The sequence below is a fragment of the Amblyraja radiata genome, chromosome 6, assembly GCF_010909765.2.
Source record: "Amblyraja radiata isolate CabotCenter1 chromosome 6, sAmbRad1.1.pri, whole genome shotgun sequence".
Taxonomy (NCBI): Eukaryota; Metazoa; Chordata; class Chondrichthyes; order Rajiformes; family Rajidae; genus Amblyraja; species Amblyraja radiata.
Window position 1 is genome coordinate 87,345,158 of NC_045961.1, and position 23,579 is coordinate 87,368,736.

General features: G+C 46.4%; 1 protein-coding gene across 1 annotated transcript in view; it reads left to right on the forward strand.

The window, feature by feature from the left end:
- Positions 1 to 23,579, forward strand: part of rasa3 (RAS p21 protein activator 3) — a 155,160-nt gene that overhangs the window by 95,472 nt on the left and 36,109 nt on the right. Inside the window, exons 4-7 of the mRNA XM_033023134.1 lie at positions 5,391 to 5,485; positions 16,756 to 16,832; positions 21,339 to 21,419; positions 22,736 to 22,808. Of these exons, the coding sequence (XP_032879025.1) occupies positions 5,391 to 5,485; positions 16,756 to 16,832; positions 21,339 to 21,419; positions 22,736 to 22,808 (326 nt within the window). The remainder of the gene's footprint in view (positions 1 to 5,390; positions 5,486 to 16,755; positions 16,833 to 21,338; positions 21,420 to 22,735; positions 22,809 to 23,579) is intronic.

The following is a 23,579-nucleotide window of genomic DNA, read 5'->3' on the forward strand; positions in this document are numbered from 1 at the left end:
AAAGCACTCACATCAGGAGACATTCATAGAAGATGAAAAGCTGGTCAAAGAAATAGATTTTAACAGACATCTTGAACAGGTGATTCCAGATGAGGTAAGGAGAGGTTTATTGAGGAGATTCTGGATTCCAGCGTCCAGGCAGCTGAAAACATGGCCATCAGCAATGCATCAAAGTTGCACAAGAGGTTGAACATAAAGGAGCACACAGATCTTGGAGGAAATGTGATCATTTGATGACTGCAGGCTTGAGATTTTCTTCGAACCACTCAGGCTACTGCACTATTGATCTGGAAACCTGTCAACATTTGTTCTCATTTTAATTCTGATGCAGACTGTTCCAGCATTAATCACTCTGCTCAATCTTTCCTTACCAACAGAGTTTCCAGCATGCATCATCAGAGTGTTTGCTCAGATAAATAGATTGCATAATCTGTCATCCTGCCTTGGGCTTTAATCAGAGGAGTGATGATGGCAGCAGGGTTGTCCTCTGATTCCACATGCCCAGAGCTCACAATTGGGACGCCTTGAAATGGCCTTTTATTCACAGAAATATGAGTTAATGGAGTTTAAGATCGGTACTTAACATTTGAAAACTGGCCTAATCATGGATTTAGTGAGGATTTACACATTTTTACTATTGTGTTACATTTATTTCCCATGCCCAGTTACTAAGTATTTCTATAATACCTTGCATGGCCTCAGGATTTTCCAGTGAAATATACAACCAATGAAATGTAGACTGTTGCAAGGCAGTCCGTTGAGGAACAGCAAGCTACTGTAATCAGGAGCAGGATGAAGAAACAAGGAATGCAAATGCTGAATTACAAAAGAAGACACAAAGTGTCTGGAGTAACTCAGTGGGTCAGGCAGCATCTCTGGAGAACATGGATTGGTAACGTTTCAGGTCACGATCCTTACCCAACCCGAAACGTCACCTATCCATTCTATGCCTGACCCGCTGAAATACTCCAGCACTCTGTCTTCTTGTGTGATGTTCTGGTTCAGTGGTGTTGGTTGGGGATAAATATTGCTAATGATTCTAGAGAGAACTTGGCTCCATCTCTTCGAAATGGTGTCATGTTAACTTTAATGTTCAACTGAGAGAGCTCTTTAGAATGTTACTAGACTAAGTGGGACCCGTTGGGTCCCATGTTCACATGGGAGGGCTGGTTCCCCGACGCAATATTCCACCTCTCCACCAATTCCACCCTCCACCAATTACTTCAACCCAAACAACCATTTGCAGTGCATTTTTACTTTAACCCAAACAACCATTTGCAGTGCATTATTACTTCACCCAAACAACCATTTGCAGTGCATTTTTACTTCAAACCAACCATATTTTCATTTCCAAACCACTTTAAGAGCACTCACAGTTGAGTAGACATGTGTTCATTGTTATTCAGAGCTCAGAGAGACGTGACCCTCTGGCTTCCTCCATCTTGCAGAGACTGAGTGAGGCACACCACTTCCTGGTTTTATAGTCCCTCCCCCTCCCTCCAGCAGGGGCAGCAGAGAGAATGGCTAATATTTTTAAACATTAATATCTCTCTGATTTTTCATCGATGGGAAAAATCCTCCGGTCTCGGAAGGCGGAGGGGGGCTCTGAGCGAGGTGACCAAAAATGACGGCCGTAGGTGGCGGCGTTCTCTCGGAAATCGCAGCACAGCAGGCCAAAAGCGGTCAAGATCAGACTTTTAGTAATATAAGATAAGATTTGAACATTTTGTAGCTTTTGGTTAATTCCATTTATTTTAGTCGTTTTTAAGTGTAATTACATGTCAACTAAAGATAACAGAATATACCAATTTGATTCATACTTCATTGAAAGTAACTACACTTCACAAACTAAAAATGGTGCAGTGAGTGAGAAATTCAAGTAACGGTTTGATTTGAGCATCCATCAATCAAACAGGATGCTGCCATGGAAGAAGTGTGCTATGTATTTGGGGGTTGGCTAATGGGTATAACCATATGTGCTCATCAGAACCGTCTGAATGAAGGTTTGAAGTGAAGCTCGGTCAAAAGCCTGAGTAATGGTTATACTGGATTATTTATTCACAAAGTGACTCAGTGTTAGATTATTCATCACTTTAAGACTCATAAAGAGAAATTGTAAATTAAATAACCTCATAAATTCCAAACTGAGCTATGATGTTTAACCATTTGAAACCTCTGGATGAATTTTCCGATTGTAGGTGAGGTGGATAATAGGCAGGGAACCAACCTTTTTCCAGTCTTTGGCAAGGATTTATTCTCTTGTTTCCCTAACCATGGTTCTATACTCCTCGCCTTGCCAAGACCTCGTTTCAATGAGATCTTCTCTCAGTCTTTTAACACAAGAGAATAAAGAACCAATTTACACAATCTCTCCACATGGGGCAAACTAATCAACTGAACCTTCACTATATTCCTCTACACTACAGCATGGATATATTCCTTTCATAGGTAAGGAGATCAAACCAAGCACAATACTCCATGTTCAGTCTTACCCAGCCCCTGTTCAATTACAGTAAATCTTCCTTGCCACTGTACTTAAATATAATTGTATTAAAAGTTAAAATGCCATTTGAATTGCTTGTGGAACCTACATGCAACTTTCACGATCACTGATGAATGGGACTGGCAGGGTTACCCATGGCAACAAAGTTGAGAAGGAGATTCCTGACAAAGTGTGACCCAAGAAGACCTCAGTGGTGAAACAGGCGGAGGATGTTGGCTGGCCAGCAGGTGGAGCACCACTGAGAAGGCAGAAGATGGCTGCTGCAGGGAGAGACTTCAACTATTGTGGAGTGCATGCTGTTGGATCCAGGTCTTTCTCCGTCAAGAACCATGAGGTGGCTGTCCATCCGCCCCATGTTAAAAATTGCGACGCATAGGCATCCACCGTTTAGTTTAATTTAGTTTAGAGATACAGCGCGGAAACCGGCCTTTAGGCCCACCGGGGTCAACGACCAACGATGGAAGGAATTCTGGTTTGAAGCCAGATAATGGAGGGGAAGAAGCTGTTCCCGATTCTGTTCTGTTTAATGGTTCGAGTTGATGGAATGCTGGTTAATTCAAGATATGAAAACTGAGTCACATGGTGTCACACAGCAATGAGCAGTTCCTCTAAGCAGCCTACTGGTCGGTGGGGGCGCTGCGAGACGGCTGCCCTGCCAGCAGCGTTAGTCAATTCAACTTTTTTTGTTTTTTTTAGTATGTCCAAATGTTTGTTTTAATGTCTCTCGGTGTGTCTTGTGTGGGGGGGGGGGGTGGTGATGGGGGGTAATGGAGGTACCGCTTTCGGTCGCCTCCTCCACGGAGAGGCGACTTTTTCCATGTCGCCACCCTCGCGGCCTAACACCAAGGATTGGTGCGGCCTTTCTCGGAGACGGGCCCAGAGCTTCAGCAGCGGGCGCAACGCGAGCTTTTCATCGTGGAGCTGGTGAGCCATCGTGGGGGGTCGCCAGAAGGGAGTGCTCCGATTGCTGGCCCGCGGCAGCCAGAAGCCGACAGCCTGCAGCCTGAAGCCGGTCTGCAGAGATTCCAGCTGGCGTGGCATCCGGAGCCTGGGATCCCTCGTTGGGGACCCCGGAGAAGAAGAGCTCCAAACGCCGGCCCGCGGCCTACATCATCTAGAAGCCACGGACTGCGGTGCTTCTAACCTCGGACGCGGTGGGGACTTACCATCCGGAGCGGGATCCCTCGCCGGGGAGCCCTGGAGAAGAGCTCCGACCGCCGGCCTGCGGCCGACAACAGCTTGAAGCCGCGATCTGCGGTGCATCTACCCGCGGGCGACGCGGGGGCTTACTTACTTACCATCCGGAGCGGGATCCCTCGCCGGGAATCCCTGGAGAAGAGCTCCGACGCCAGCCTGCGGCCTACGTCATCTTCAGGCCACGGTCTCTGGTAGGGAAGCACCGATTCGGAACTTACCTTGCCTGTACATCTGGCCGCCCACAGCGGCAACTGTGGAGGCTTATGGTCCCGACCACAGGGAAAAATGGAGGAAGACTGACTAAGCTTTGTGCCTTCCACCACAGTGATGAATGCTGTGGTGGATGTTTTTGTGTTAAATTTTTTTATTGTGTATTGTGTGTTCTTTTTTACTGTACCACTGCTGACAATTTCATTTCACTGCACTTCGTTGTGTATGTGACGAATAAATCTGACTATTGACTATTGACTATTTGTAATGACAACCAAAGAAAGACCTACAGCTAATGAAAGTCAAATGTGAAGAAGAACTTATGCAGATGGGTCAGGAGCTGGAAAATCTTTGTATTCGCCGTGAAACCATTAGAAAGGAGATTAAGGATTTCACAATTTCAGGAAGAGAAGCAGATGTGAATATTGCCGTTATTTACTCAGCAAATGGTTTTCATGGATGGTAATGCTAAGTCTTCTCCGTGGATTGTCACCATGTCGTGGTGGAGAAGCTTGTGTTGACCTGAGATCCTGACAGCAATGCCGTCTGGAGCGATGCTCCTGGTAGGGCCACCCATGGCAGAAAGGTCGAGGGGGAGGTCTCTGACAAAGAGCAATCCAACCAAAACGGGTGGAACTGGCAGAGGATGATGGGGACCTTAGTGGAGCGTCACAATGGCTGGGAAGGTGGATGAAGGCTGCAGCAGAAAAGGATCTCTGGTCGTCTTGGACTACATGACACTGGATCCCGACCTAGATCTGTCAAGGACCGTAGGGTGGCTGTCTGTGCACCAGTCTCCCCACGTTAAGCAATGTCACCCACAGGCGTCCTCCATATAGAGAATAGCACCCTGCAGACACCCATGACCGAAGGGGGCTAAGAATGCTACGTTCAGAATCTCTACTGTGCAGTTTAGCAGAAAATGCATGTTTTAAGATATGAGCAAACGTCAACACGTGCACAAAAACAGGCAGCTTTTGCTGTTAATTATAAGTTAATTTAGTGTTTGAATGCAGTAGATGAGGTTTGAATAGTTACATGTGAACCTCTGTCTCATTAGGAAGGATTAATGGCATCCCTGGATGGATGTGAGGGAGGAGGTATAGGGACATGTGTTGCATCTCCTGTGGTAACGGGGAAAGATATCTGGGGAGGGGGTGGTTAGGGTGGGATGGGACGAGTAAACGAAGGAGTTGCGAAGGGAGGAGGGAATGGTCTCTGCGGAAGACGGAAAATGGAGGGTTTGGAAAGATGGTGGTGGGATTACGTTGAAGGCGGCAGAAATGTTGAAGAAAGATGTGTTGACTGCAGGCTGGTGGGGTGATTGGTAAGGATCAGCGGAACTCATAGGGATAGTGTCTTTGCAAGAGGCAGGTGTTTAGAGGACAAAACAAGCAACTGAGTTGGTATGTAAACTGGTGGGGGGTATTCTGGAAAGACAAGATCATGATCATGTAGATATCTTATTCTCTGCTTGTAGGAAAGGTTGCTGTCAAGAAGGATGAACTTCAGAAGTATCACAACCGGGATACCTGGTTCCCACTGCAACCGGTAGATGCCGATTCAGAAGTTCAGGTGAGTTCAAGAAAAAGAAAAATTTGTAATTTGTGAGTTCAAGAAAAAGAAAAATCCTGTATTTCCTTTCCCAAATTGAGATGTCCCAAGGAGCTGAGTAGCTAATCGAGAGTAACCACTGTCAAAGTACACCAGCCAGCCACTTGCGCTCTCCAAGAACCGGCTGTAGCAATAAGACATTAATACTTGAAGATGTTGATCGGGGAAGTATTGGCCGAGAGCACCATGTGTTGCAACACATGCACTAGGGCAAGTATTGGGATGAAAGTTTAGAAATATGGAATATTAATTTTGCTTCTCCCTCCACAGTGCTGACTGACCTGTTGAGTGTTTCTGTCGGGTTTTTTAAGCTTTTCTATTAAATAATGTAGAACATTTCAATTGAGACCTGGAGAACTCTCCAGTTCCTTTCTGAAGATGTGCCACATGACCTATTATGATCTTGATTAATGGGAAGATGGAGAGAATCTGCAATGAGGTAGGGTTAGGGTGGTTGGGAAGGGGAGTAATTAATGCATCAGGTCACACCGCTGAAGTGTTTCCCTGTTTGGTAACAGTCTATTTATATTTGCTGCTTTCCACAAATGCACAGGTTCCACCAGGGCAAGCTGGTGTTGGAGCAGGCACCTGTCCACTTGTTAGTTTCCCTATTTACATTGAATTTTTTCCACATAAGGGAAGGGAGAAAGTAAAGGCTGCCATTTTTAATACTTTTAAATGGTCAATACTACAGCTGAAAAATCTTTTTAAGTTCATACTTCAACAGGGTAACATGATAAATTAATTCCACCCTAACCCTATCCCATTGCGGATTCTCTCCATCCTCCCATTAACCAAGGACACACAAGGTCTTGTGGCATATCTTCGCTAGGGAGCTGGAGAGTTCTCCGGGACAGCTGAAAAATTCTACATCATTTAGTAGAAAAGTTAAAAAAATTGCTGACACTCAAATAAAAACAAAAAATGCAAGCACTGTGGAGAGAGAAAAAAATAATATTCCATTGCATCATCGGTGTTTCCCATTATTTAGTAATCCCCTTGATTTGGAATACTCTCCACTTCAGGTGGATGTGGGCTCCAGTTGTTTGTCAGGGTGGCATTCCCGCCAGAGAACAACCACACTGGAAGTGGGGCCACAATACTGATGCAAGGTTATACAGAACATTCAGCACAAATCTAACCATAATGGTGATTATGCATTGCACTTATCTATTCCTGTCCTTTCTCATCTCACCCCATCAATGTACCGGTGGAACTGTACCCATGTTCCACATGCAGAAGTGAGTTTAAGAAGTCATTAGCTTGTGGAGTTGCCAGGAGCAGCAGTCAGGTGAGCTGGCACCTGCAAGGTTTGCATCCTGCACTGTGGACTGGTAGGTCAGGATTTAGATCCCAGATTTGGCCAGCCTTTGCATTTTGACTGTTTCCACATGTCACGCAGCCAGTTGCGGCTTGGCCCTGAGCTAAGAAGTCACACAAAGGGAGCCGACTGACTGCAACTGAAATCACCCTTCGTCACAGGTGAATATTTTGTGTGCCAAAAAGCTGAAAGTATTTTACCGATTATTTTGAGAGGCCCCTCACCTCCACAGTGAAATAATTTATCAGTTTTGGTAAATATGAAGATGGAATCCAGCATGTGAAGTACAGTGCTCTCTGCCACTTCGCACACTTCCAACTTTGCTAATCATTTTCATTCCAGTGACAGGTTGGTTTGGGGCTGAGAGAGTTTGCAAAGCACACAGTTTTCCTCAAAGATCTTAGAGCAGAGCAAGATGGGCTACTCCTGCGAAATACAATGGGCTGACGTGTAGTACGCTATGGAGGGGATCCTGGGCATTTTTCCCCGCCCATTTTAGTAACCGGAGCCTACCTGACCCGACCCGACTCGCAGTGTAATCAATGTTGCGGGGCAACAGTTTGTGTGTGTGATATAGGGTTAGATTCATAATTCTGTCAGTTCATACTTCTTGTCAAGAATAACATTTAACTCTGGTAATTGTCTTTTTTAATGTTTTTTAAATCATTTCTTTTTAAATGGCTCACAAGCAGTGTTTGAGTTGATTTTGTAGTAACCGGAACCGACCCGACTCGCAGGGTAATTGACATTGCGGGGGAAGTTTTTGTGTGTGATATAGGGTTAGATTCATAATTCTGTTAGTTCATAATTCTGTTAATTCTTGTTAAAGAATAAAATGTTTATAAACACACACTAGGCCTTATCCCCCCCCCCCCCCCCCCCCCCCCCCCCCCCGGCACTCCCTCGCCTGCCCCCACACTACAATGTCTCTCTCCCTCCTATGCCCCTCTCCCCACTGCCCCGGGCCGCTCACTCCCTCTCCCCGGGCACCACACTCCCTCTACCCGCAGCCCCGGGCCGCTCACTCCCTCTCCCCGGGCCGCGCACCTTCTCTCCCCGCTGCCCCGGGCCGCGCACCCCCTCTCCCCGGGCCACTCACTCCCTCTCCCCGAGCCGCGCACCCCCTCTCCCCGCTGCCCCGGGCCGCTCACCCCCTCTCCCCGGGCCGCTCACTCCCTCTCCCCGCTGCCCCGGGCCGCTCACTCCCTATCCCCGGGCCGCGCACCCCCTCTCCCCGCTGCCCCGGGCCGCTCACTCCCTCTCTCCGGGCCGCGCACTCCCTCTCCCCGCTGACCCGGGCCGCGCACCCTCTCTCCCCGCTGCCCCGGGCCGCTCACTCCCTCTCCCCGCTGCCCCGGGCCGCACACTCCCTCTCCCCGGGCCCCACACTCCCTCTCCCGCTGCCCCGTGCCCCACACTCCCTCTCCCAGCTGCCCCGGGCCCCACACTCCCTCTCCCCGCTGCCCCGGGCCCCACACCCCCTCTCCCCGCTGCCCCGGGCCGCACACTCCCTCTCCCCGGGGCCCACACCCCCTCTCCCCGCTGCCCCGGGCCGCTCACTCCCTCTCCCCGCTGCCCCGGACCCCACACCCCCTCTCCCCGCTGCCCCGGGCCGCTTACTCCCTCTCCCCGCCGCCCCGGGCCGCACACTCCCTCTCCCCGGGCCCCACACTCCCTCTCCCCGCTGCCCCAGGCTGCGCACTCCCTCTCCCCGGGCCCCACACTCCCTCTCCCCGCTGCCCCGGGCCGCACACTCCCTCTCCCCGGGCCCCACACCCCCTCTCCCCGCTGCCCCGTGCCCCGCACTCCCTCTCCCCGCTGCCCCGGGCCCCACACTCCCTCTCCCCGCTGCCCCGGGCCCCACACTCCCTCTCCCTGCTGCCCCGGACCCCACACCCCCTCTCCCCGCTGCCCCGGGCCGCACACTCCCTCTCCCCGGGCCCCACACTCCCTCTCCCCGGGCCGCACACTCCCTCTCCCCGGGCCCCACACTCCCTCTCCCCGGGCCGCGCACCCCCTCTCCCCGCTGCCCCGGGCCGCACACTCCCTCTCCCCGGGCCCCACACTCCCTCTCCCCGCTGCCCCGGGCCGCACACTCCCTCTCCCCGGGCCCCACACTCCCTCTCCCCGCTGCCCCGGGCCGCTCACTCCCTCTCCCCGCTGCCCCGGGCCCCACACTCCCTCTCCCCGCTGCCCCGGGCCGCTCACTCCCTCTCCCCCGGGCCACCCACTCCCTCTCCCCGGGCCCCACACTCCCTCTCCCCGCTGCCCCGGGCCGCGCACCGCCTCTCCCCGCTGCCCCGGGCCGCCCACTCCCTCTCCCCGGGCCGCTCACTCCCTCTCCCCGCTGCCCCGGGCCACACACTCCCTCTCCCCGCTGCCCCGGGCCCCACACTCCCTCTCCCCGCTGCCCCGGGCCGCGCACCCCCTCTCCCCGCTGCCCCGGGCCGCCCACTCCCTCTCCCCGGGCCCCACACCCCCTCTCCCCGCTGCCCCGGGCCGCGCACCCCCTCTCCCCGCTGCCCCGGGCCGCGCACCCCCTCTCCCCGCTGCCCTGGGCCCCACACCCCCTCTCCCCGCTGCCCCGGACCCCACACTCCCTCTCCCCGCTGCCCCGGGCCGCGCACTCCCTCTCCCCGCTGCGGAAACAAAGATCCGATCATTGGCCGGAAGCAAGATGGCGGAACAAGATGGCGAGCAAGATGGTGGAACAAGATGGCGGGGACTGGTCGCTAAAATGGGTCCTATAATCACCCATGAATCCGCCCATGAGCGTACTACACATTTGCGTGAGAGTAACCCATCTTGCTCTGCTCTAAGATCTTTGGTTTTCCTTCCTTCTCAGTCATGGCATTCAGGAAGTGGTCATCGTTGAAGGAAGTCTCAGACATGCCCTTAGGCAGAGTCACTGCCAGTACAATTAATGCATAACTTAATTTCCACTCCTCCCTCGTCTCTCTCTTTTTCTCTTACTTCCTGTCTCTACTCCTTTTCTTCCTTCACTTCTTGTTCCCTCCTTCATTGTGTTCATCTATGTATGTCTCTCTTTTTCATGCCCTTCATCTGACTACTTGTTTCACTCCTCTCCTCCCCTCTCTATCTTTCTCTTATTCCCCATAACTCTGTCTTCATATCCTTTATTGTCTTATGCTCCTCAATGCTTTTACTTGGAAAGCTGAGCTATTCAGTTAGTAAGATGGTGCCAAAATGGAGCGACTCTTTGCTTGCTGTCCCAGAAAAGGATCGACTTGTCCACAACAACCATTTCACTCTTTTACTAATGTATGATAGTAAGATTAAACGAGAACTTACCAGTTTGAAGTTTGATCTGTATTTTATGAGGAGGAACGTTGAGGGAATACGTGAAGAACCCGCTTCCAACGCATGCGTGTCATTCTTCAAAGCAGCGGTGTGAGGTCACAGAAACTATAATGACCTAACATAGTAAGATTATCAAAGAGATACCAGTTTTTGATATGATCATAGGAGGGTGGGAGCGGAGGGCACGTATTCCCTCAACGTTCCTCCTCATAAAATACAGATCAAACTTCAAACTGGTAAGTTCTCATTTAATCTTACTATTTTACTTCGGAGTCACGTGAGTGACTACGTGAAGATTTCAAAGCTCTGTGACCTCATGCCGTGGAAACGAGTCCATGCTTCACAACTGCCTTGGGTATTGGGAGAAGGTATCATTAGTAATTTTAAACACACTCATACAAGACTTGTGTGATATAACGAAAAATAAATTTATTAAATTGAAATCATAGCCCTGTAACCTTTCGGGCAAATTATATTATAGAACGTAAAATGCACTTCTGGCACTATTGATGGCACTGTAGCCTAATCGTTTATCACAATGGAGGTTTGTTAGAAATTCCAATACGGCCAGAATGTTCTTGGCTCTTTGGTCTAGGTTGTTGTCAAAGCAGTATTTGCCCCATTTCTTGATATGTCTGAGGTACTGCTTTTGTGTTGACAGTCTTTGTGCTGATGTGATGGGATTCATAGTCCTGTCTGACAGCCCCATGCCGTGTAGTGGGTCTTTCAGACTCTACAAATCAACAAATCCATATTCTTATGGCATGGGTGACTGCCCTCAGTCACTGGATGAATTAGTAAATTTTGGCTATGTCCAATAAGGGAACATGGTTCTAACACCATCCCCTGTATAACCGAAACCACGGTTGAGTAGGCCAATCGGGTACTATGAGAATCCCAGATGCCGAATCTTGTTGAATTTCCCTTAGTACCGATTGATGAGGCAGAACGGAGGAAATGCATAAAAACACCATTTCCCCCAATGCAGTGAGAAAGCATCTGTAGCTTCTGCCCCAGGGTCAGGTTCCCAGGACACATACCTTGGTAGTTGGTGATTCAACCTGGATGCAAAAAAAAATCAATATCTGGCGTACCATATTTTGCTGTAATTTCAGCAAATACTTTTTTATTTTTTTAAATTTTTTAAATTTTTTATTTAACATCCATTCCGTGTTTTCGTTAAATTTGCGTGACCTGGTGTCTGCCACTGAATTTAGCTTCCCTGGTAGGTATGTTGCCGATATCCAAATGTTTCTTTGGATACACCATTGCCAAATTAATTTTGCCAATTGATCACAAGATGTCGATATATTTCCCACCACTGTAGTTCAATTATAGCTTCTGTAGGTAGCTCCATAGGCCTATCAAAATGACCCTTGTTAAATTTGAGTGCTCTAATTTTTGCTCTTTGCAAACTTTGATAATGTAATGGCCCAAATTGTGTGGCCAGGAATGTAGCCACAATCTTCCCCATTTATCCGGGCTACCCGTCTAATGGAGGGTCTGTTGGTGTTAAGAAGCTTGCTGCAGTCCTCCTGTAGGGCTGCGGTTTTATCTCTTGGTAAAGTTACTAACATATTGACCGTGTTAATGGTGAATGTATGTTCCACCTTTTAGTACCATGGTGGCCTCTGTTGGTTGCTTCATTGGTCTGTCAGAATGATCCATAAATTATTGAGTGACGCGTGTTAGCGCTCAGTAATTTGATTATGTAAAGGTCACGATATCATGTGGCTGGCACACACAGCCCCTAATGCCAATATTCTACTCCCAGTCTGGTGGATGGTTTAATTCCCTGCAAGCATCCCTTAAGGCTGTACCCTTCCTTATGGCAAAGTCACTGCCATGTGAACCAACCTTCTTCCTGCCTTAATTTAGTAAGAACTAGACCTCCTTAGTTACCAGTGGGTTTCTGTTTCCTTCTGGATCCCCGAGGCCGTGTGTTGTGGGTGTATACATCTTCCAGCACAAGGCGATACCTTTGAGGACGATGTTTGGACGTCTAGGTGAGCTCCAGATTGGCTTCATCGTCCAACTCCTTGACCTTCTAGCTGGGTCACCTCCAAATAAAGGGTTTTGCTTGGAGGTTTGGGGTTAACGCAGGCCCGCGTCAATCCCAGTTGGATGTTCCAGGAGCATAAATAAATGGTTAGCACATTCATGGATTTACAATCCTCGGTGGCCAGCGACAGCTATGGCTAATGTTAGCCCCACCAGTTGATAGCAAGCCACGTGGTCTATGCTAGCTTCTAATCTGGTTAATAGATCTTCCCCAGTTAGCTTTAACTTATCCCTGTTGATTTCCCCTGAAACATAAAACAGACACTCCCTTGTGACTGCCAGATGAGGATGGAATATGCCATCAATTTTGGCCTGCTAAATCCTTCATCTCAACATATAATTCCTGTATTTCTATCAGGAAATGACCAATAATGCACTCTATGACTTGGTGACTAAGAATGGCATCACCTCATAGTTACAGCACTATATTTATTACCTGTCCAGGACTTGACCCCAGCATTCTTCTGATAGAAGAGTCTGCTGGGGAGGGAGAAAGCATGATATAGCCCTATGATATAGCTGCTTTCATCTCCTGGATCTGTCATTCCCTCAAGCACTTCCCTGTAGTAATAGAAGTGAGCTACAGCCCTGTAAAAAGGTGCTGCCACGGGACTTACCCACTAAAGGCTTTCTTCTTGGACCTGCATCCCTCCAACGATGTATGTTCTCCCAGGTGTAGGTCCTGCAGTGCCAACGCGGTGCAGTGTTCACGGCCCCTGTGCCGTCAGTACTTCCCTGCGGCGCTGCAACTGCAATTCCAGCGCGGTGCAGTGCTCACGGGCACTGTGCCGCCCGCACACCGTTGGCCTGAGCGTCCCTCAGGGAGTTCCAACATGTTTCCTTTCACCCCAGACTCACTGGAGGTGAGTAGTTCTGCGGCCCGTTCAGGGTCTGCCCAGAACTGATCCTCCGTGTTCTCCTCTGATGAGGAAAAAACACTGTGCAGCCCCCGAGGGGTACCGCTGTGGGGCTTACTAGTTGCCCACTGTGGCAGCCTCCATCTCCCGGAGTCTGCCACGGAGGGTCTGCTGGGGGTGAGTAGTTCTGCGGCCCGTTCAGGGTCTGCCCAGAACTGATCCTCCGTGTTCTCCTCTGATGAGGAAGAGACACTGTGCAGCCCCCGAGGGGTACCGCTGTGGGGCTTATTGGTTGCCCACTGTGGCAGCCTCCATCTCCCGGAGTCTGCCACGGAGGGTCTGCTGGGGGTGAGTAGTTCTGCGGCCCGTTCAGGGTCTGCCCAGAACTGATCCTCCGTGTTCTCCTCTGATGAGGAAGAGACACTGTGCAGCCCCCGAGGGGTACCGCTGTGGGGCTTATTGGTTGCCCACTGTGGCAGCCTCCATCTCCCGGAGTCTGCCACGGAGGATCTCCTTGAGCAACCGCCGACCCCGGTGCTCACGGGCACTGGTCGCTTGCGGTTGTTCTCCAGCCGGTCAAACCTGCTCCAATGCCCGTTAGCTCCAACCGCTCGGGCCGACCCCGGTGCTCACGGGCACTGGTCCCTCTGCGGTTGTTCTCCAGCCGGTCAAACCGGCTCCAATGCCCTCAGCACTGGCCGCTCCCGGCTGCGCGTTAATTTTAAACCGCTGGGACCAACCCCGGTGCTCACGGCACTGGTCCCTCTGCGGTCGTTTTGCAACCGGTCAGACCGGCTCCAATGCCCTCAGCACTGGCCGCTCCCGGCTGCCGTAGGGACCCCTCGGACCAACCCCGGTACTTACAGCACTGGTCCCTCGTGGTTGTTCCCTGTCCTCGAGCTGCTTCAACCGGCCCCGGTAATCTCGGCACTGGCCGCTAGCGACTGCTCCAAGCCAGACTCGCTTGAGACTGGCATATGGGACGTCTTTTGCTTCGCTTCCCGCCCGGCCGAGAAGTGAATTTTGCCGGTGCGGGAGCGAAGTCGGGCACAGCTGTTTCCACTCCGGAAGTTTCGCGTGCCGTTGCTGCTGCTGCCGGCTGCCCGCATTCCGCGGTTCTCCCCCGCCAGTTTTCCGCAGCCTTCATGGATCCGGTCCATGTCTCCATCTAAAAGGTAAGTGGAAGGAACGCAGAGTCTCTTACCTGCTGCTCCCGACTTTCAAATTCTCCACTAGAGGAACCCCTGCTGTGACTCGTTGCAATGCGTGTAGCGATATGACACGCATGCGTTGGAAGCGGGTTCTTCACGTGACTCCGAAGTAAAATTGTACTCGTGTATCGTACAATTTGACTGGGTAGGATGCGAAACAAAGCTTTTCACTGTATTTCACAACATGTCACAAAATAATAAACTAACTAATTAAGTAATAGGGCTTGCCATTTACAGGTCATTTGTTGTCTGTTACTGGCCTGGCCTGCTGTTAATGCTGTAGTTGGCCCTTCATCCTACATTCTCCTCCTGCAACCACCGTATTCACAAATCTTTCTTACCAATTTCCTTCAGATTTCTCTCAAACATATTCATCTTTGTTAAAGAAAAACACAAAGTGTTGGTGTAACTCAGCAGGTCAGGCAGCATCTCTGGAAGACATGTATAATCCGTGTCTTCCAGAGATGTTGCCTGACTGCTGAGTTACTCCAGCACTTTGTGTGTTTTGTTTGTAAACCAGCATATGCAGTTCCGTGTGTCTTCATAATTGTTGACATGGTCTTTGATTCACTTACTCCAGAGGTTCACCCACCAATTTCATTATTCTCAATGCAATAATCTGCTCCTTGATCCATCGATTTATAATTTTTTTAGTCTAGACTCAGTGATTGGAAGCAGTATTCCATTTGCTCCATCCCATGCCTTCAACTATCAAATCAGCACCTAATTTCTGCCGAAAATGGCTTCAATTCTTTCCGTCTTTCTTTATATTACAACCTTTTCGTGCTGAGCAGTGCTGCAGTAAATCTGTGCTATCCTATTGTGTGGAGCCTAACACAGCTTCGACATATATTCATTCTTCCATTTTTGAATTTTAGAGTCAAAATTTCTTAACATAACTGTGACCATATTGGTTACAATGTTTAGTTTTAGTTTAGTTTAGTTTAGTTTAGAAATACAGGCACTTTGGTTAGCAATGTTACAACATTTTGAGATTTAAAAAATCAAGTCTTTAATTTATCCCATCAGGTAAAGCATAAAAAGAAGTTTAATTTGACACCTAATTCACTTTCATATCTTCAGTATTAAAAAAGTTATGGCCATTTTCATACTCAGAAATTGGCATCTTGTTCCCTGTTGCTTTTTCATTGACTTAACACAAAAGCTGTGATCGAGAACATTTAAAAGCCGATAACTTTCTTAAAATTTAAGAGAACTGAAATAAATTTTCAGTTATTATAGGTTGAAGCATTCTGAAACAAATATGAAACAATCTTACTTAGATGACTTGAAATTAAAGCATATTATTAGTTAGTTATCTAATTGTAGCTAATTACAAAATTCAATTACTAGATCTAAACATCTATCCATTTCTTAAGAATAGATTAACATTTTTAAATAGCCTAAGTGTCCAAATAACATTCACACAAGAATTCAGAATATAACATAATTTTAAAATCTCATTGTCATGGGTTTATAGGCCAAATGGAAGGAATTTCATGTTTAATACCTGTAAATTAATGGCCATTTAAATCAGCTTGCGAGTGGGATTTTCTGGAACGGGACCATTTGGAACGTTCAGGATGCGGTGAATTTAGTCCCCCATATCGGCAGCAAATACACTGCCGGTTCTTCGGGGGGGGGGGGGGGAAATCACCGTTTCGCAACTTAAAATGTGAATTAAATACATCTTAAGAAACACTTTTATACATAAAAATAAACTACTTTCTTTTACCTGGTCCTCCATAAAATCCGTCCCCGTTGTCGGCATTGACAGCTTCAGAAGCTGGTTTTAAAATCATTCCAGCGATTAACTTGTCGGGTGAATTTTTTTTAAAAACACACAGAACGGCCGTAGGAACGATTCTTTAGCAACATCTTGCACTCCAACAAATATAATCCAGGATCAGGTCGGGAAAAAACCCCGTTTTAACTCCGCCCCCCCCCCCCCCACCTCAAACGCGCCAAAATCGCGCACACGGCCAGTGGCAGAATTGCAGCGCTGCTGAAGGTAAGTTTTGTAACATACCTACATTGGTCACTGAGTCCGCACCATTCAGTGAACCCCGCACACTAACGGTATCCTACACACTAGAGACAATTTACAATTACTCAAGCCAATTAACCTACAAACTTGTACGTCTTTAGAATGTCGGAAAAACCCAGATCCCGGAGAAAACAGGTCATGGGGAGAATCTACAAATTCTGTATAGACAAGCACCCGTAGTCAGGATCGAACCCGGGTCTCTGGCGCTGTAAGGCAACAACTCTACCGCTGTGCCACCGCGTCACCCTATATCATGTTCTTTACGTGATTGCATTAAAAATGGAAGTCATTGGCCATGAATTGTTTAAGGCATCTGAAGTAATGTATAGAAATGCAAGTGTTCAGTTTTTTCATTAAATAAAAGATTTATTGGAGAACTGACTATATTATGATTATATAAATGACCATTTCAGGGCAAAGTTCACCTGGAGCTGAGACTTAGTGAAGTCATCACTGATTGTGGGAGCACTTGCCATAAGTTGGCTACACGGTAAGAACTATTTTATTTGTTCCTTAATATTGTTTTCATGTTGTATAGACTATACAGTGAGATTTGTTTTGTGATCTTAGCGTTCACCGTTGCTAAAAAAGGTGGAATTCATCTCAAGGGAGCAATTAGTGCGAGACCTAATGCACTTTCTAGCTCAAGAACAATGACAAGCATGCAAAGACCTTCTGCTGCATCCGGTCGAATACACATTCTGTAATACTTTGCACATTACAATACAAGCATTCCTATTCCCATCTTAAAACAGCTGGGAGAATCATACATTTGAGGAAAGAAACATGACAGCAAACTTTCCTGCAAGCAGAGAACAAAAATAAATCTGATTTTTTTAGGTGAAGCTAATCCAGGAGATCTCTCTTGTCCAGAACACTGTGATGAACACCTGTTAATGCAAAAAGTGATCACTTCAGATTCCCGTCCACAGACAGGTCTGAATCACCAGAAGAAATTTAGTGACTGTACACAATGAATGGTTCAGATCTCTATTGTCCCTTGACTCTACTCAAGGAAATGGAGAGAACTTAAAAGATGTCCAAATGTATAGGATCCAATGGTAATTCACCCCAAGAAAGGTATTAAATTAGATTCATAATTTGATAATGGACAGTCTACATCTTGGCACCATTTACAGACTAACCTTATAACCCTTGGAAACCAGAAGATTAATGTGAGCCAGCACTGACCTTCCATAGAAACATAAATCTTTTCTGCACAATGACCTCTGGCTTGTTTCAGCTAGTGGCAGAATAGGTTTTGCTACGAAACAACGCCCAAGATAAGACTGGCACTAGAAAGGTCATGCACCAATGGTGCCAATGTCAAAACGAGACAACATTTCGACTGGAACAAACAATTCTTGCTATAGAGCTCAATCACTTTTTTCATAGTAGTGTGTGGTAGTAGCTAGAAAAAGAGAAATAGTCAGCATGTGCAGAGTGAGAAGAGAATGGGATTAGACAGAGTAAGTGGTTAAAGGGAGCGGGTAGAGTAGGATTTCATTGAGTGAAATATTTCAAGAGAGCTAGAATACAAAAACAGGGATGTAATGCTGAGGCTCTATAAGGCGCTGGTCAGGCCGCATTTGGATATTGTGAGCAATTTTGGGCACCGTATCTGAGGAAGGATGTGCGGACTATGGAGAGGGTCCGGAGGAGGTTTACAAAAATGATCCCAGGAATGAGTGGGTTAACATGTGATGAGCGTTTGACAGCACTGCGCCTGAACTCGCTGGAGTTTAGAAGAATGCGGGGGGAACCTCGTTGAAACTTACCGAATAGTGAAAGGCTTGGATAGGGTGGATGTGGAGAGGATGTTTCCATTAGTGGGAGAGTCTAGGACTATAGGTCATGGCCTCAGAATTAATGGACATTCCTTTAGGAGGGAGATGAGGAGGAATTTCTTTAGTCAGAGGATGGTGAATCTGTGGAATTCTTCGCCACACAAGGCTGTGGAGGCCATCAGTGGATATTTTGAAGGCAGAGATAGATAGATTCTTGATTAGTACGGATATCAAAGGTTATGGGGAGATGACAGAAGAATGGGTGAGGGAGAGATAGATCAGCCATGATTGAATATTAAAGATTTAGACGAGAGTGGGAATAGAAGGATTTGAGCTGTCTGGGAGACGATGGAAGGTTTGGGTAATGGAGTTGGAGACCCATTACAGAGGCTTTGGGCGTGGGGAAATCTGAGGATGTTAGAACATTGGATTGGAGAATGGGGGACCCAGGCCTGGGCTTCAGGTCATTGGGAGTGAGATCCATGGATCTGGTGTTGGGATAATGTGACTGGGGATAAATGGTGAGTATGAGACTCATCGTACATGGTCCCAAGCCAGCGAAAACCTAGTGGCCCGGAGTGTTTAATTTGAATTTTAAATTTCCTTAAATTTCATTTTATTCGAATTTGAATGTTGGTCAAATGTTCTTAGAAGCAATCATTCATTACCTTATTACACTCCTGGTTGTGTCAATTTTCATTGCTTATTGCTGTAAAGCAATGCAATGGAATTTTTAGCATGTTGTTGTTACCAGCCAATATTATTGTTACCAGGTCCCTCTAGATGTATTCCTGGAGATTTCTTCACACATTTTAGTAGTTCTCCTTACTCTGTCCAATTTTATATAACTAATAAATGAAAGTGCTCAAAGTCACAAAATTATTTTATTTCCTTTTTCCTGGAGATTCCAGAGCAGAATTACTTCGATCAATGTCCATGTTACATGTAGGTCAATTGGCCTCTATAAATTATCCTTAATGTGTAAGGAATGAATACAAAAGTGGGATGACATAGAGCTAATGTGATCGATGATCACATAGACTCGGTGGGCCAAAGGTTTCCATATCTTTCAATCACTCAATCTCATCAGCCACTTTAGGCATTCCTGATCAAGGATTCAGTGGCATCATTGGTTTCAGAAATATTTTTTTGTCTTTTGCTGATTCTGGAAGCGTGTTTTCTCAATTAAAGGTCATCGACTTTGCCCCTCACTCAAGTTCAACATTCGTAAAACTAACCTGATAAGTTGGGCTAGATTTTAAGTCAAACTCATAATTTATTTGCATCGTTTAAAAGTAGGTTCCGACTCTCCTGGTGTAGAGGGACATCATTGTGCTTCCAGACGGTAGGCAGTGAACTAGGGGTGAGGAGAGAGTGGCTGAGACACAGAGGCGTGAAAGCAAGAGACTTCTTTATAAAGTGGATTCCATGCAGACAGGGAAATAGCCTGTGGAAGAGGTGAAGGCAGAGCTAGGGCATGTTTACAGCTAAGTATCTGAACCGTATTGAAGTTCAAATAAAATGTTCATTATTCCGTTTTCAATGCATATGACAATTAAACATTCTTGACACTTGAACTGGCTTTACAGTTGATTAAAGTGCAGTTGAAATGCAATGTTCTAGATGCAGGTCCAGTTTGGACAGGGCAAACTCCCACGTTCACCTACAAGAGAAATGGCTGGTTCGGCTTTTATTGTTGGTATGGCCAACACATAAATTCCCTCTTAAACAGTCGTCATGGGATGCATTGTTGTTTGGAGGTGTTTGCTCTCTCGGGAGGTTGTTATCAATACCACTGCAACACTACTTTAGTTTGGTTTAGTGATACAACGCGGAAACAGTCCCTTCTGCCCACGGAGTCCACGCTGACCAGCGATCCCTGTACAAGCACTATCCTACACACTAGGGACAATTTACAATCTTTACCGAATCCAATTGACCTGTAAACCTGTATGTCTTTAGAGTATGGGAGGAAACTAGAGCACACAGGTAAAACGTACGTGGTCATGGGAGAACGTACATACTCTGTACAGACAGCTCCCATAGTCAGGAACGAACATGGATCTCTGGCGCTGCAAGGCAGCAATTCTATCGCTGCACCATCGTAGTTAATAGTCACCCTGCAACTGCTGTCACTGTTTGTCAGGTCACTATCACATTGTTGTCCATGGCAGCTTTTGCCCATTGAGGCACAATGGGAGGCACTGAACTCTGAAGTTACTTCAGTGCGTTGTGACATTCTGAAGTGGTGAACTATCACAGGGTCTGGAAATGCTGACATTTATTTTATTACAGAGTAAGTAAGAACAGTGTGTGGGTCGAGCATTGAATGGAGCAGGCTCTCACAATGTAAAAACTAACCACTGTCAAAATGTCAAACATATCGTTAGTCTATAAAGAAAAAGTACCATTTTGTTATTCTGTCGTGATTTCCTTTGCAGGGATAGTCCAGTCTCTTTCCATCCCAGTGCCTTGGCATTATTTGAGTAATGTGGAACCCTGGCAGATTACTTAAAGGGAATGGATACAGTGTTTATGAGCTGAAAGACAGTATACACAAGCAAAATATGCAACAAGCATTAACTTGTTCATGGAGGCTATTTTAAATTGTTTCTGTGGGAGAAAAGTGTTCATATATTCCTGCTGAACATCACTGGAAATTATAAAACGATTTCCTGCTCAGAAATTTCCATGGGGTTTTAAGTTTTAAATCAAAGCTCCTGGTTTTCTACATGCTTCACGTGTAATTTGTCTGTTTAGTTGTGCCATTGGGTCACGAATATCAGTGGCTGTTACATCACATCATCTTGTTTCAGCAGAGAATGGGGGGGGGGGTGAGACGATGGAGTGATTAGAGAGTTTACAATTGAGTTATTACTTAACTGGGAGCCAATATAGGATGGCATGCACAGGAGTATTAGGTTAATCGGATCCGGTAAACCCCAGGAGACAGGATTACGTGGATGGCAGGGGGAAAGGCATAAAAATAAAGGGGACTGATGGTGAGGTTGTGCAACAAGGAAAACAATAATATCTATAGAGGAATGGAGAACACTGAGAGCCTCGCCTTAGCATGAAGCATAGGATGTTCTCAGTGTTTGGTGGACTGATTCCATCTCAAACCCCACACAGACAGATTGTGTAGCAAGAAGAGCAGAAAGAAATGTCTCATTTTAATAATCACTTTGTTTTTTTAAATCTTTTTCCAGTGTTTTAGAGTGCCAAGATTTGCCAATAGTCAACGGCCAATGTGATCCATACGCGACGATTACCTTGTCAAGCCCATCCAGGTATCCATTAAGTTACAATTATTTATCATAGGTTTGCGACCTGCCGGAACATCCAATATAGATTTCCATGTAACCAACCTTACTATGCACACTTTGTTATCAGTTCTTATGGTTTTCAGCACATATCTTGTTCTACGAAGAAAGACTGTCAATATCACCTGAATAAAATGTCTAAGCTTTCTTCAACAGTGTTTCCCACTTAATTTTGCTATGTCAACAGTCATAATGTAACTGCTGTATTTGGCTGCCCTGTATCTTTGTAAAGTGAGTCTCTTTTACTATCCTGACTGCGATCAGTTTTGTTCAGAAAGAGAAAACTGCAGATGTTGAAAAAATGAAATAAAAATGGCGAATGTAGGAAATAATCAGCAGAGTGGGCAGCATATGTGGAGCAAAACAGCTAACAATTTATGTCCAGGACTTTTCATTGGAGAAATTAGAAATCAAACACGCTTTAAGTTGCACAGAAAGAGGGGAAACAAAAACAAAGGGGATATCTCTGTTTGGATGGAAACCAGAAGAAAAGGAATGACACAAGTAATGATGGTGATCGGAGAGGTGGCGAAGGATCGTTAATTATCACGATTTATGTGGAGGACATGGAAATAAAGGAGACTATCTGAAGAAGGGTTCCATCCCGAAACATCACCTATCCATGTTCTCCAGAGATGCTGCCTGATCCTCTGTGTTATTCCAGCACTTTATGTCTTTTTTTGTAAACCAACACCTACAGTTCTTTGTTTCCACTATTCTTTATTACATGTGGTATATTTCTGGGGTTGTAACCTGAACTGAAGGATGTAGTTCTAATCTGTAGCTCCAGAATCCCATACGATCAGCTAAATACTGGCAAGTATTGACCAGTGAAGAGTAAAATCTGATGTCTAATCTAGTAATTTGCGTATGGATAAAATAGAACACCGTTCGTTCACATCTGAACCCTGTGAAGCACTGGGATAGGAAGTTAATCCGCAGACATTATTAACCCAATCTTCCTCTCGCCAAAGATGCTATATGTCAGATTCACAGAGTCTTGATTAGCAAGGGTGTCAGGGATTGTGGGGAGAAGGCAATAGGTTGAGAGGGAAAGATAGATCAGCCTATTGATTGAATGGCAGAGTATATTTGATGGGCCGAATGGCCTAATTCTGCTCCTAGAATTTATGAACTTATGTCCTGCAGAATATCTCCTCAGTGTTTTGATTTTATCTTGGCTCCATCATGTACAGGATTCTGCCTTTTTGCCTTTGTTTCCTGTTGGATAAGTCTTCATATTGTGCATGGACCAGATATCTGACTCTGTTTTCTGGTGTTAGGTCAGAGGTTAAGAAAACAAAAGTAAAACGAAAGACAAACAATCCACAGTTTGATGAAATGTTCTATTTTGAGGTAAGTTCTCAAGGAATTATCTGAAAAGTAACTGTCCATTCTTCACGACCAAGTGGCGGGAATGGCCAGTCTGCTTCAGTCTGTTTGAGACTGAGTGGGCATCATTGTCACATGGGTGAGTTATTCTCCCTTCTACCCACTTAATGTGTTAGCCAGCTGTGGACCCCCAGTAGAGGTAGCTAGTGAAGTAAACCCCACCAGGAGGTTCTCCCATTCAGACCTCCTAACGTGGACCCTGTAACCACTCATAAACGCAGCTGAATCAAGAATGATTTGAAAGATTAATTTAAAAATTGCAATTGGAATTCCATGAATAATTGAGAAATGCATAAAGATAGCACAGATAAGTGAGGCTCCACTGTATGGTCAATTATTCAAAACTTAGATGACAATTGTGCAATTCTCTATCTTTAGTAGTATAGTTAACTCATTTTAGATTAATTAACAGGACACAAGGAGGAGCTGCAGGCTCCATCTTTTTGCAAAATAGCATATTTATTGAGAATTAATTTTCTACATTTACCAGTCACAGTTTAAAATATTAGTTACTTTTTCTCAAAGGATTGTTCTGTACAAGTTCACCTGTGTGAATGCGGCACTGATGCTAGGAAGATGTATGCTTAGATTTTGGAATAAATCCTCATGACATTGTTATTTGAAAAAAACGTGGACCCTGTGCTGATCCCACAAGATCCCCATGTGTACTTGTCGGTAGGGCCTCTATTGCAGACTTCTGCGTATCTGCTGTGCAAGGCCATGTTAATAAACAAC